This window comes from Lepidochelys kempii, chromosome 3, assembly GCF_965140285.1.
Source record: "Lepidochelys kempii isolate rLepKem1 chromosome 3, rLepKem1.hap1, whole genome shotgun sequence".
Classification (NCBI taxonomy): Eukaryota; Metazoa; Chordata; order Testudines; family Cheloniidae; genus Lepidochelys; species Lepidochelys kempii.
This window is the reverse complement of record NC_136382.1, coordinates 22,685,425-22,700,778: the sequence shown is the minus strand read 5'-3', so window position 1 is coordinate 22,700,778 and position 15,354 is coordinate 22,685,425. Positions and strand designations below refer to the sequence as shown.

Here is a 15,354-nt window from a genome sequence, read left to right as displayed (position 1 = left end):
CAAGAAGCGGGACCCCTCCTGGGAAGAACACTGACGGCACCTGCCCCCAGGGCGAAGAGCAGAGACGGCCCCTTTAACCCCCACCCTTCAGGAAGGTGCAGTCCCGGCCCACCTCAGTCCACCCACTTGCAGCGAGCCAGCCGCCTCCCTCATCGTGGACTGCCAGTCACGCCGGCCTGGCCCCGCCTAAGTGCCTGCAGCTCTCCCCACCAATGGCTGAGCGCCTTCAAAAAGATGACCTCACTCTTTGCCTTGCCATTGGCCGGCTATATTAAGAAAGTAGCCGGCGCTTTATATACCAGCGCCCAGCTGCAGCCTGCAGCACTGGTGGAGCCGGACTCAGAACGGTGGAAGCCAGGGGCCCCCGCTGTCCGCGTTGCTCAAGACCTTGCCCCACAAAATACCCCCAGGCGGCGGCGGCGGCAGGCGCGCGGCGGAGGCAGGGGAGAGGCGCAAGCCGTACAGGGAGAGGAGACGGCGGGCTGCCTCCGGAGAGCCCCGGCTGCGGGAGGCGGCGAGGCGAGCTAGCCAGGCAGCCTGCAGAGCGGGGCGGTGCAGTGCAGCGATCCCCCTGCTTCATCGCAGCCCGGCAGGGGAGAGCGCGGCAGCGACAAAGCCGCGGGGCCCGGGGAGGAGACAGCGGCGGTGCAGCGATCCGGTTTCAGCCCCAGCTCGCGTGGTGCGAGGGAGAAACCCCTCCCCCCCTCCCCGCTCGCTTCGCCCATCCCAGCTCGCCACGGTGCCCTGTAGACAGCGAGAGGGAGGAGGAGGAGGAAGGGGGGCGGGGGGCGAAGAAGGCGCCTCCGTCGTTCTGCTGCACCACAAGGCGAGCTTGGCGAGCCTGGCCATGGCCGCGATCCGCAAGAAGCTGGTGGTGGTGGGGGACGGGGCGTGCGGCAAGACCTGCCTGCTGATCGTCTTCAGCAAGGACGAGTTCCCCGAGGTCTACGTGCCCACCGTCTTCGAGAACTACGTGGCGGACATCGAGGTGGACGGCAAGCAAGTGGAGCTGGCCCTGTGGGACACGGCCGGCCAGGAGGACTACGACCGCCTGCGGCCCCTCTCCTACCCGGACACCGACGTGATCCTCATGTGCTTCTCGGTGGACAGCCCGGACTCGCTGGAGAACATCCCGGAGAAGTGGGTGCCCGAGGTCAAGCACTTCTGCCCCAACGTGCCCATCATCCTGGTGGCCAACAAGAAGGACCTGCGCAACGACGAGCACGTCCGCAACGAGCTGGCCCGCATGAAGCAGGAGCCCGTGCGCACCGAGGACGGGCGGGCCATGGCCATGCGCATCCAGGCCTACGACTACCTGGAGTGCTCGGCCAAGACCAAGGAAGGGGTCCGCGAGGTCTTCGAGACGGCCACCCGCGCCGCCCTGCAGAAGCGCTACGGGGCCCCGAGCGGCTGCCTCAACTGCTGCAAGGTGCTATAGGGCGCGCCGCGGGGCTGCCTTGGGGTCGCTCGCTCGCCCGCCGGGACCCGGGGGGACGCTGCACGGGAGGGAGGGGAGGTTGCCCCTGCTAGGAGCCGCGCACTGGAGGCGAGGCGGGGAGACCCACGCGCTTTGCCCAGGGGGGGAGAGAGAGCTGCGGAGGGGGAGGCGCCCGTCGTCCAGAGACCAAGGCTGCTGCCATCCCCTGCAAACCACTCGCTCAAGGACTGACACGCAGCCGGAAACCGCTTGCTGCTGAGATTTAGGCAGTGGGGCCGGGGTGGGGCCGGGGGTGGGGGGGGGAAGAATGGAACCAGCTCCTCTCCCCTCTCTCCAGCTGGGGTTATTAACCCAACATCTACAACACCAAGACAGTCTCCTTTGTGAGCGGGGATCAATGCACATGGGCCACCTGGAAGAGACTTCCTCCTTCCCGTGTGTGCGCTCTTCCTACCCCAGGCCCTGAGTGCTTTGGGGTGGGGGCTGCATTTCTCAGACTTCCTGCAGACCACCAGCAGCAAACACCTCCCACGGGGCCGATTTCCTGGACTGAGCTGACCTCCGATGTACCTGCTGTGTAACATAGCTCTTTGAGGACTTGGATCAAAAGGGGCATCAGGGAGGGGTGGGTTATCCAGTGTGTATATACCTAAATATTATTTCAGTTTGAACTGGGATACTGAAAGGTGTGTTTATTATTTAAAGTAAACTGGGGAGTGGGTGCCAAACTGCTCTGCCCAGCTTCAATTTCAGTCATTGAGAGGAACAGACACCCTTCCCTAGCGCAGTCAAGAATGACTAAAGCCTGCTGTTTAAAGAGCTGAACTGACTCCAGTTGTAGAAGTCACCCAGCTGAACTAGAAAAGATTGATCTGCTCTCTCTTTTCCTTAGACATCAATCTCCTGATGACTGTCCCAGTATGATGGGAGAGGGTGGGGAGAAGCCCAATGTTGCCATGTATTATCTAGGTGCCTGCTCCTTCAGTTACAGTTGTCTTCTGCAATTGTGTTGCTTTGGTTAATTTAAAAAAATCATTATTTTCCAGTGAGAACTTACTTTGCACAACTGGGTGTTAACTTTTTAATTTTAACACTTGTGAAATGCATAGAACACTGTAGCATTATGAACACTTTTGACGTAGTAACCTCATCTGTTTTGGATTTCTTTAAAAAATGTCAAATAAATAAAACCACTGTATTTCTTTTGAAAAGTGAGTGGAAACACTGGCTCCTTCCTCTTCCCTTCCAGAGGATTTTAAAGTATTTGGGCTTATTTAAACTTTATTTTTACAGGGCAGCCATTAAACTTGTGGTTCTCTGGTTCAGAGAACAAACCTATCCGTCTATTTTTCTTATGAGGTATTTTGGTTTCCCTTTTTTGACAGTGGTACTAAGGCTGTTTTGTTTAGGGGTTTGTTTCATTTTTAATGAACTGACATGGCAAAAGCAATGAGACTTATATGATGTTTACATAAAGTTATATAAGCTGTGTATGCAGTTTTTTATGTAAAGTATTAAAAGACTCTATGATGACATTCATGAGAAGTTTCCTGTGGTTCAATGAGTTGCCTGAACAAAGCTGAAGCTACTATCTGCATCCAGTGATTTTTTTTTTTCACAGATAAAATTTGGGATGGGTAGGGTTTGATGTACATGCTCTTTGGATTGCACATCTTTTGAGGCAGAATTCTGCAATAAGTGTATTTTCTGCAACATATTGAGAATCCTTTTCAGGGGAGATTTCCAGAGAAATCAGTTTCTTCAGTAAGGAGACGATTGCAAATTCTCTGAGGGCAAGAGAGGGGAGGGAAGTGTTTTTTGTTTTTGTTTTGTCTGAAATGAAGTCATCTTCATTTCCCCTGTAAGTAACAAGTCAGAAGTACAAAACTCCTTTGTCCTGCAGGGCGGGGTCAGGGGCGCTCCCCACTTGCCTCCTGATGTTTTCCATAGGTTGCCCTTGACTGTAGGGACAGACTTTCCCTTCAAACTGAATTAAATTCAGAAAGCAGCAGGGCTATTGTGGGATTGTTAGAGTAACAATTTATACTGTTTGTTGGGGTTTTTCCCTGTGTAAAGCAAAACCCATATGGTTCTGTCTTAGGTAGACTTAAAGGGAAAAGTAACTACCAGCAGCAAAACTTATTACTTTGATTGTATTATACAGTCAGATCACAGCTCTTTTGTAGTGAATACATCTTGCATACAAATACAAGCTATGGACAATGAAAGATGTAAGACTGGATAACTGCTCAACTGCTCTCCTGCATGACACAGCTGGGCTACAGGCTTCACTTGCTAACAGCCCAAAAAGGGAGGGGACATTTGCACCCCAGCAGCCCACTAAAGATCCCTCGCCCGAAAGCCTCAAGTTTAGTCAATGATCCTCATGTATAGTTGAGGAGATGGACCTAATTTATTTTCTGCTAGTAAATGCCTATCTTTATTTTCTTCCCTCCTTGGCCTGGTTCATGGATTTTTCTTGGACAGGTACTATGATCTACTGTTGGATGTTCAAATAAAAATGGCACTAGGTGGGGTGACAACACCCGTAACTATAGAATATATTCAAATTTTATTTATTTTAGGGGAATCCTTCCTGAGTGATAACTACGTAGGTACAAAATATCTATTCATCCTAAAGCAATGCAGTACATGCCTTGCTGATTCATGCACAAAATTATGATTCCCTCCTGGTATTTTAGCAAAAAATTCTGAGTCCTAAAGAGAGGTCTCACTATATTAAGACCTCGATCTGATTCTCCTCTTAAACCAGTTTTATACCAGTGTAACCCCGTTGACTTCAGCAGAGTTAGTGTAAATCAGAAGTGAATGGAGAATCAGGCCCTTCACTTATACGGAATCTGAATATTTGCTAGTCTCCTCTGGATTATAAACAAAGTAAATGACAATTGTCAAAACAAGACGTTTTGTGGCGCTTGCTTTGTTTCAGCAGAAAAAGCTGCATCCCATGGAACTCAATGAGAGTTTTGCCATTGATTTAAATAGGAGCAGGGTTGGGTTCATTGATCTGCACATTGGAAATTCAATCAGTAGAAAGATAGGAAAAATATTTCATATTGCATTTAAACTATTTTTTTTATATAAAACATTCAATAAATGTCCTTAGTGAATGTAATTGCTTCTAGGGATTTTCAGTGGAAAATACTGGCATTTTTAATTCAGGCAAAAATATTGATGAGGATTTTTCAGAAATAACTAATGATTTTTGGATGCTTCAATCTTTGGGTTCCAACCTGTAGACACTCTAAGGGGGGGAGACTTTTATGGGGGAATGCTCATCACCTTCTGAAAATTAGCCCCTTTAAAGTATTAATTTGAGTACCCAAAACCTGAGATACCCCAAAAATCGCTACCCTTTTGAAAATCTGCATTGTGCTTAAGGGGTTATTGTCAGAGACTCTATTTGTGCAAAAGGAACTACAAACTCAGACCCTTACTCTAGCCTGGAGACCCTCTGTATAATTTGAGCCAAAGTTGGTAAATCCCATGTGACCTTTTTCTTTAATCTGATTATAATAATACTGATACTCTGTACTTACAGTAGCACTTTACAGTTTTATCAGGCTGTGCAAAAACCAAAAAACTATAATCTCCAGTGTCCCAGTGAGGTAAGTATTAATACTTCTAGTTTATGCATTGGGAAACTGAGGCAAAGGAATTCACTACTGTATCCTTATATAATGCAATATCAGTATTTACTATTGAGGTGCTTAGGAGGCAAGTACATTCATGCTGGATGTCAACTGTGTTTTGCCTGAGTAAGGGCTGTAGTATCTGGCTCAAGGGGAAAAATAAATCCTGTAAGAAAAAGAATGTTTTAAATGAGCATCACCTTCTTCTACCATCTGTTAACTTATAAGACTATAGTGAGATCATATTAAGAGTCCAGCTGTGTGGATCAGATTGCAGGATCGGAGCCTTAGTTTGCTTTGTCTTTTGCTGTACACTGCACATATTCATTAACTTTAATACTCTTAAGGAGAACAGAGTATAAAGCTAATCATAGCCTCCTTTACATAGCCAGAACTCCTGTTGATTTCAACTTGAGAAGTCAGTAGGAGGTTTGCTTGCGTAATCAGTGCAGTTTCGAGCCCGAGATTCCAACTAGAAGTCTCTTGAATCCAAAGATTTCTATGATTTGGATGTAGTGAACCTGAAGTAGCCTAGGGAAGTTTTGTTACTTTCCTCTTCCCTTCCCTCCTCTCTCTTCCCTCTCCCCCTTCCCCCCCAGTAGCAGATACAGCACTAAAAGAATGAGGATTTTAAAAAGTATTTATCATTTTGATTTTCCATTATTAGAATGTATTTTCACCAACACAAGCAAAAGATAGAGATGACCTTTTGGGGGGAGAGAAATTGGTGAGTCACTAATATTTTGGGTAAAAACATGTATTTTAAAAATTTTTGTTCATTATTATCCATTGAAATTAAACTACATATTTTGCTCAAATTCTTCTTTCACTTCTTACCCTGGTGTAACCCCATTTACTGTACTGGGATTGCATGAGTGTAATTCGGAGCAGAATTTGGCCCAATGTCTTTTATTGGCCTCTTTCTCTCCCCCCCCCCCCCCGCGCAAAAAAGAAAGAGCTTAATTTAGTTTGTTTTGCTTTACTGTGCGTTGAAAAGATTCTGATACTATTTTTGCAGGGAGATAAAAAGTGAATGTGGTCATGTATTATATTGAAAGATAGAGGAATATCTTCAGGAAATCACCAAAGATTTTACTGTCATCACTAATTATAATTTGATTGTGGGTTTTATTGTTTGGTAACAGGAGCTAAAACCAAAAGATGAATATTTGTAGTCTGCTTTTCATATTTTAGTGAAGTGGTATAAAACCATTCCAGAATCCATCTCTTCTTTTTTATTGCTGGTTATGTATCAGTATCTACAGACACGTAGAACCCAAATAGTCTGCAGTTAACTCACGAGGATGTTTATCTACTCAAGACAAGTGTATTTGTAATATACTCCATGAATGTTTTAACAAGTTTTTACAGGTCTAGGTAGTATGTTCAATGCTTGAAGATATATTTGTACCAGGTTATAGGACTGACTCTTCTGTCCAGTTTACACAGACATCAGAGACTACTAGGTAGAGATGCAGGTTACATGGCCACCACAGAGAGGCAATGCTTCTCCCTCAGAAGCCACAAGAGATCTCACTTCTGTAATCCTTTGCTTTACTACCATGAGTCAACCTCCACTCAAGGAAGTTAAACCATGCAAATGTTAGAATCTATATATCAACAGTGGGTGAGTATGGACATACTAGACATTACCAGAACCAGGATTTGGTCTGCCGTGTGTATCTTTCTCACCATCTATTTAGCTATAAGGGCTTGATTCAAAGTCCAGTGGATTAGTGGATGTTTTTCCATAGACTTCAGTGGGGCCCTGGATCAACCCCCAAAAGCATAACTTTAAGCAATACTGTATGTATACTTGTAGAGAACACACAAGAGGAAAGTAATAAGATTTTTTTTTCAAGTTCATCATAACTCATGTTGAGAAAGAGGAATTTTCTTTCACATTAACATCTAATGCTATAGTGGTAAGCCACAGCCTGTGAAAAGCAGCAGACAGATCTAATGCCTTTTCTGGTGATGGCCAGAGGATTGCAGACTGTTTAGAAAAGGAGCCCGCATTCCTTCTTTTATCAGGTCCGTTCTTTCTTTGTGGCTCACTTCATGAGGTGCATATATGTGTGTGCAGTTTATCATTCATACATAATTCAGAAGCAAGTAACTATTTGCTATAATAATAAGCATTGACATATCTGCTTCACTTACATGAATGGAATATCAAACTAGTGCTAAAAAGGGAGTGTAAGTAGTAAGAAATTTTAGAACTAGAGGGACTGATGGATTGTCAGTGGTCTAATTCTGACCGTACAGCACTATGGTTTGGATATTAGCTAGAAGCTTACTGCACATGTTTAGCCAGCTATATTTTTATATATATTAAGCTTGACTGTCTATTTTTTGAGCTAAATCTTGGTTCCACGTGAAGCACCTTTGATGGGTTGGATTTAGCACTAAACGTTTATTACATTGTTTGACGCTATTCGTTTACTCATTCATTCAAAACTTGATGTGGCAGTGCGGGGGAGGGAGGATTCAGAATTTGGAAACAAAGTAGGTTGCTTGGTGGGCTCATTTGCATGATAATATCCACAGTTCTCTTCCAGTTCACAGCCCTTTCATAACAGTGCTGGTGCCCCTGCTCTGGGAACCAACTGAAAGCCCTCAGGATGCATGTGGGGGCAATGCAGAGGGGATGTGTGTGTTTACATGCCAGAATTACAGAAGAGGTTTGTCTCCTCATTTTAAGCTTTCATGCAGATATTTTTTCTTTAATATATGCTGGGATCCAAACCTGTACTTTTTTCTATGCTACAGTTCCAGGAATGCAGAATCTTATGTCCCATGGACTTTCATGGGAGCTGAAGGCACTTCGCATCTTACGGGAGGTTCTCAGCACTGGTCTAATAGCTTTCAATCCAAACATGTCAGATCTTTTCCTCTAGAGAAGAGTATAGCAAATACGTGTAGTACTATACAGATCCTTTTGTATTATATATGCATAACACACCTACCTCCACAAACTTATCATAGACATGCTCTTTCTGCATATGTAATTTGCATTCACAGTCATGAGTCATGTTGCTGTCCTGGACACATACTTGGTTTTTCTTACCATTAGCTGGGAATAATTTTCGTTCTTTAGGTCTTAAGCAAACCACTAACTGATTGAGGTTAGGAAGAAACTTCCCCTAGGTGCAGGTCACTTCATAATTGTTCATGATGGGTTTTCTTACCCCAGGACTCTCCCTGACACTGGAGAGGGTATTGGCATAGATTGCTGCTAAAATCACCACAGTCTTCGTCACTGAGGAGCCCAAAGCAGAGGGAGCTGACATCCAGGTATCATCTGCACCAATCTCTCTTCACGCAGTCAAGCTGCTGCAGGAAGACATGGGCCTGGTCTACACTAAAAAGTTAGACTGATCCAGCTATGTTGTTCAGCACTGTGAAAAATTCACATCCCTGAGTGATGTAGGTAAGCCAAGCTAACCCCTGGTGTAGACAGCACTATGATGACCGAAGAATTCTTCCATTTACCTAGTACTGCCTCTTGATGAGGTGGATGAGCTATGCTGAGGGGAGAACACCTCCCATTGGTGTAGGTAGTGTCTTCACTGAAGCGCTATAGCTGTGCCGCTGTGGAGAGATCTAAAGGAGAGATCCATGGCTACACATTTCACTGGTGATGATTCCAGGATCTTGGACAAAACACACATAACAATGAGCCGTGAAGAGACCCTGCCAAAACCCAAGGAGTGGTAAAACAAAACAAGCCATATATGATCATTAGCTTGCAATTTGAACTTTAGCAAAGGTGTGTAGTACTTGAAGCACTGAGATACTAATGAGTCTCAGTGCATATTTTTTCTTGAAGTAGTTAAGTTCAGCAGTTCATGTTTTAAACACTTATATTAAACACATCACATCCCCAGCAAAAGAGAGAATTCTGCAGAGATTTATTCAAGGGAATAGCTAGATATAGATTGGTGTATACAGCAGTTTAAAGGTCAAATTGTGTCCTCAGACACTAGGTTGTCCCATTGAGGTCAATGCAGATATCCTACAGTTGTAGATATTCACATTTATCTGTAAACATAGGATGAATCTGAATCCTCAGTGTCACCAGCACAGCTAGATGTTGTTCAGTCTAATGTAGGCAGAGGGAAGATAAAAGCCACTGGAAGATTCCATCCCCTCCCCTAAAGTGGAACTGGAGCTTTGGTGGTACTTTGGGATGTTCTGATTGGTTTAATTGGACAACTCATTTAAATAAGGGTAGGCAGGAAATATGTTAATTCAGAGATAACATTTAGAGATAACAGCAAATGAAATCCCTGTGGTGTCCCCAGGGACTCCTTATGGCCATTCCATGGCTTTAGGAGGGAGTGGGGTGGGTGAGGATTTCTTCTTCAGAGATTTCCCCTGCTCTTGGGCTGCATATAGTGGACTCCTAAAGAAATTGTCATTAGAGCTGGGTACGGATTGGTTTTCCTACCCCAGGAAAATTTTCAAGATTTTGAAAAATGTTCCCATTCCAAATCGGGACAAGATGGCGACATCTCAAAATTTTTCATGAACCAACAATCTGAAAAATATTTCAGTTTGGGTCAATCAAAATCTTTTATTTTAATTTCCACCTTTTAATTTTTTAAAAAAAAATTATAAGTAGCTTAAATTTCTAAATAAAAAATCATGTTGAGCTGAAAAATGGAATTTTTCCTTTACAATGTTGCAATGGGATGTTTAGACAATTTCAAAACTTTTTTTAAAAAAAAATTCTGGTGAGAAATTCATTGAGACCTGCCCGCTTCTGTAAATGCTTTTGGGTTTGAAAAATAAGGATTTTCCAATAAAAAAAAAATCCAGTTCTGTCAAAAATTTCTCTAACAGCTCTAATTGTCTTGCTTTAGGCCCCATTTCCACAAAGTTTTTCACAGGCGAATAGTCCCATTAAATTCAATGCGATCCGCTCATGTGTATAAAGTTATTCTTGTGCAGAAGTGTTTGCAGGATCAGGGCCAAAGAGTTTTAAAACATAAGAATAAAATAACTTCTCTTAATTAACTATGTTCTATTTCTTAGGTTTAAGATGTTAGAGATACCAATCAGTTCTCATATCATCCACTGAGTCTTCATAGAAAAGAAGACCTCAATTTCTCATGAAAAAACCCCCACACACATTAAGGCTATGTCTACGCTACACGATAGCTGTGCTTCTGTAAGGTCTCCTGTGTAGCCGCTGTATGCTGGCAGGAGAGAGCTCTCCCACCAGCATAATTAAACCACCCCCAACAAGTCGTGGTAGCTATGTCAGCAGGAGAGCGTCTCCTGCTGGCATAGCGATGTCCACACCAGCGTTTTTGTTGGTGAAATTTGGGTGAAAAAACACACCCCAACCAACAAAATTTTTGCCGACAATAGTGCTAACGTAGACAACGCCTGAATGAATGTGTCTAAGTTTTCTTATACCGCATAAGGAAAGAAAAAATGGCACAAGTCCGTATTTTTCCTTTGCAGATCACCTTTAAAGTAGAGTTAAGGATCCTTTAATTAGGGCATGATTGAAATAGCAGCCAGTAACGTTTTGTCTGGAACCACTGCAATGTCTCATATTTGTGTAGCTGAGATATCCAATAACTCTGTGTACTGACAAGCTCCTTTGAAATGTTTCATGAAGTGTATTTTCTATCCTGGCACAGTGGCTACTTTTGTAAATGAAGCCACATGTTCATTTTTACATTCCCCTGTGTCGTTTCTTTCCCTGAGAGCAATAGTTATTAGTGAAATTATGGAATAATCCAGGAAAAATGTAATTTAAATCATTATTATGAGAGTGGAAACTCCTCCCCCAAACCCTGTCTGAAATCAGCAGATTTGGCAACTTCAGTCATTCAAAATATGAGTCAGGCTTCCTAAAAATTCAGGAGATTGTTTTTAACGTGTGATTTTTAAACCATACAAACCTTAGGCTTTTTATTTGCCTGTTGGTTTTTGAGCCTTTAGGTTTTACATTTTCAAGCTTTTCTCCACAACTATCAGGGCTAGAAATGGACTCCACCCCCCCCCCCCCCGCCCCCATGAGAGCTGAGATTCTTGCACAATCAAAACACAAACACACACAAAAAACAACTCCAGGAGCTGGCGCTTTAAGAAAAACACCAAATAGTGTGAGTCTCTGATAAAATCATGAGAGCTGGCAACACTGGCCCTGATCCTGCAATCGGATCCACAAAGACAGATGTGCCATTGAAGTCAATAGGAAAATGTGCTTGTAAAGTCACAAACATTGTTTCACAAGTATCAAGGGGTAGCCCTGTTAGTCTGTATCCACAAAAACAACAAGGCGTCCGGTGGCACCTTTAAGACCAACAGATTTATTTGAGCATAAGCTTTTGTGGGTAAAAACCCCACTTGGACCTTGGGGATAGATGTAGACTTTTAATTAATCTTTTGAAACTAACTGGATTTCAGGGTGAGGGGGTGCCAGCAAAAATAACTTCATATATTACTTCTTTTGTCTTTTGTTTGTTTTGCCAGAAAGAATTCCTGTTCCTAAATCTTGTAAAGCTCCGCACATATATACAACATCCAATAAATAATGAATGAAAAATGATAAAGGGCCTGCTCATGATCCTCTGATCCACCCATGGCTCTATATATGAATCTTACCTCTCCCACTTGGAAGGAGTGTGGTGGGGTCAGCTACTTCTGTGGCACTTGTCCCCGATCCTGGAACCCCAAAAAGGACTGTTCAGTGGGGATTCATGTGGGTGGAGAAGGTGGGGACTGCAGTTCATTGGGGGCATGCCAGGGATGGATGGAAGGGCAAGACTGGGGGACCTGATTGGCTAGGGAGCAGATGATGGCTGTGCAGCCCCTGGTGTCAGGACAGAAGCACAGAGTCTCCTTATGCACTATGGGAGCATGCCTCTCAGCCCAGGTAGACAGACTTGTGCTAGCTCAAGATAGCAACGTGGACTTTGCAGCACCAGTGGAGGCTTGGGCTAGCCACCTGAGCTCAGGCCCAGGGGTCAGTTGGCTCTGAATTTGGGTGACTAGCCTGAGCCTCGGCCAGTGGCGCAACATCCTTATGGATATTTTTAGCACACTAGCTCAAGCCAACCTGGATCCCAGCTGCAGTAGACATAGGCTGTGGATCCCTGCTTAGGGGCCAGCCCTGTGGTCTGTTCTATATGGGGAAGGCATGGGGTAACCCAGACACGGAACAATGTGAGGGAAATTCCATGAGGAGAACCTGTGGGAGTTCCTCAGCCTTAGCCCATCTCATGAGCTTTACTGCAGAAGGAGTGCTCCGGCCCTCAGCAATAAAAAAATCTAGAATGCCCCCGTGGAGAGTGATACCTTAACTGTAGTGTGACAGAACTTGTTGTAAGGCACCACCACATTGTGAAACTGCAAGTGCATAGCGTATGAATACGGACCCCTTTAGTAGCTACGGTGAGTGGTTTTCCTTCTCAGATGTTTGTGGCAATCAGGATGTTGTCAATGGTGTCTCATTCAGAAAGGAAAATGGCAATGTTACGAACTCATGCAGCAGCAAAGTGAGGTTTAACTGAGTGTACAGCTGCAGACCAAAAGACAAATACACTGTATGGGCATGTTTCTGTGTCTAAGATCAAAGGCGTGATTACGTGTTCATCGCTGGCAGTTACACAGGGCCTGTTTACATTAGGAATCGGTGAACTGCTCCGAGCAGGGAGATGGCGTGGTGGCCTGAAAGGTCTTTCCCATCTCTGTTAGGATTCTATTCAATATGCAGTGCATTGAACAATCCTGCATTGGCCAGGAGATGCCCTGAATCACCTAATAGGTCTTCCCCATTTCTGTCTTCTATCAGCCAGTCCAAAACTCTGCCAACAGAAAAAGTATCAGTGAGGATGTAGCAGCACTGGCAGAGGCTCAGGCTGGTCATCCAAATTCGGAGCCACCTGACCCTCTGGGTCTGAGCTCAGGTGAAGGTCTTTAGGGTCCCCTGTGGAGTTCAATAGAGATGGGTAGGATACCTGGACACAACACAGGTGAGTGGGTCAGATGTTTTTCCTTATTGTTGGGGCCCAGCTACACTAGCAACGTTACCCTGTTGTTGGGTGGGCAGTGGAGATAATACTATAGCAAAGAAGTGCCTCTGAACATGTTACAAGGGTTTTGCTTTTGCTCAGGTCCATGCAGTCTTGCTGACTATGAGTGATCAAAAAATTATGAAAGAGGCCCAAAATAATAATGAGATTTTAAAAATTAATACATTATGGGTTCTTTTTATTTGCATTCTGCTTTCTGAGGCTTTAGGGTTCACTCAGGTCATGTTTTCAAGCTTTTCTCTGCAACCAGGAGGGCTAGTAATGTCTGGGTTTTTTTAAATATAAGTTGAGTCCTCTGTATTCACATGACTCTGGGAGATAGGGCTTTAAGAAAAACATCAAATACCATGAGACTCATGATAAAATCATGACAGTGGTAACATTGTAGAAGGGACCAAATTGCTTGTGATGAAGTTGGGATTTTCCCTTGTTATATTGTATGTGAGCCTATGTGAGTCTTACTTTTTTGCATGAATACTGTGTGTGCCTCAGTTTCCCTGTATGCTGCACCAATGCCCAGGTGGTGGGAATAACAGTGTGTAACTTTGGCTGAGACCCTCAGGGACAGGTGAGGTTGCTCCAGCTGCCTGCATGTAGGCTATGGCCAGTGCCCTTCGTAACCTGAAACCCAGAAGGTGACGACCAGGTGACGACCAGGTGACACTTTGCCTGGGAAGCAAGACAAAGACCAGGAGGAGGTGCAATGGGGCAGGGGGTGGGGAGGAGTTTGAGATCGGGTTGCTGGTAGCTGGGCAGTCTGCTTGGGGGTACTGGAGGGGAGAGACCAGGGTATCTGGCCTGGGATTCCCCCAAGATGGACTTGGCTGAAAGTCACTGGTTTCTGTGCTAACAAGTTCTGTTCTATGCTGTGTTCCTGTCAACTAATAAGCCTTCCATTTTACGCTGGCTGAGAGACACTGCTGACTGCGGAGTTGCGGTGCAGGGCCCTCTGGTGTCCCCAGGAGCCCTGCATGGGCGGACTCACTGCAGGAAGCGCATGGTGTGGAAGTGGGTCCTGAATGCTCCAAGGTCAGACCCAGGAAGGTTAAAGCTGTGTAAGCTTCTTGCCCTGGCAACAGTATGCTCAGAGAGAGGAGGCATGCTACCCTGGAGTCCTGGCTGGCTTCATATGGAGTAGTTCCAGAGCATTGACCCAGTGAATCCGTGACACTGCTGTAACCATGGTACCTGACAGTGATCTAGATTATGAGTTACCTCCAGTAATATACTGTATGCCGAACTCTGCAGGCAACATCAAACCATGTTATAACAGTCGAGAGACTGTAGCTTTGCTATTGTAGCAAGGTACTTTTTTCTGAGTTTGGGTTAATCTTGAATCAGGAATAAACATTCTGCAATGGTTTCTCTCTCTCTTGGTATGGTCCTTTAAATGCCCTTACCCTGGCTGGGGAAAGAGTTTCCCCAGTTCAGGCACTGTATAGGACTGCCATAAGCCACCATGCTCAGAGCCTGTAGCTAGCCCCTTCATATGGGACATGCTGGGTTGAGAGGAGATATGTCAGCCTGCAGCCTTGTCCCTGTTTGTTCATATTTTGTCCCCCATATTCAATTAAGTTCTGGGTTCTGGGGTGCCTCTACTGTGGGGACAGGCCTTTTGTTGCTTTGGCGGACTCCGGGCACCACGCTTTGATGTAAATAGGTTGCTTTGATTTGCTCACCAAGCCCTGGAGAAGCTCAGAAGAGGGAGGTCACAAAGGTGCCTTAAAGCCAACTCCTCCCTCCCAGCTGAGCTTTTCAGTGCTGCGTCTCCCAGAGGCAGAGGTCAGAATCTCAGCCTCTGAGTAGAAAATAAAAGTTGTCTGGAGTTTGGGGGATTTTTTAACTAAAACTTCAGCAAACGAAGAATGGGACTGGAGGAAGTAGGCGTGCTGTATTCTGGAAGCAGAAGCCCTTGACCAAGGAACTTGAGTTACTGGGAATCGGTCCCAGAGAATTCATAAAGCACCATAATAACAAGAGCCTCGACTCAGGCAGCTGTAGAATGATATTCTTCCTTTTGTATTTGGAGACTGTTGCTGGGAAATCACAAGTTTCCTGCAGAATTTAGATTTTCTTCTCAGGATCTTATATTATTTTATTTTATTTTTTTTGTAGCAGTTTTTCTCCTAGCCAAAGGGAGCTGTGTGTTCTGAATAAGAAAAAAGAGCCTGGAAAGTTTTATGAAAATGGTCAGGAAATTCTGTGG

The 15,354-nt window shown here is 44.8% G+C and overlaps 1 protein-coding gene across 1 annotated transcript; it reads left to right on the top strand.

The window, feature by feature from the left end:
* Positions 1-299: 299 nt before the first annotated feature.
* On the top strand, positions 300-2,977 carry RHOB (ras homolog family member B). Its single transcript, XM_073335915.1, has one exon. The coding sequence runs from the start codon at positions 848-850 to the stop codon at positions 1,436-1,438; it is 591 nt and encodes a 196-aa protein (XP_073192016.1). The 5' UTR covers positions 300-847; the 3' UTR covers positions 1,439-2,977.
* The last annotated feature ends 12,377 nt before the right edge of the window (positions 2,978-15,354 follow it).

Bases quoted from the DNA above. Each gene is read 5' to 3' on its own strand.
- RHOB (XM_073335915.1), top strand. From the start codon at position 848: ATGGCCGCGATCCGCAAGAAGCTGGTGGTGGTGGGGGACGGGGCGTGC.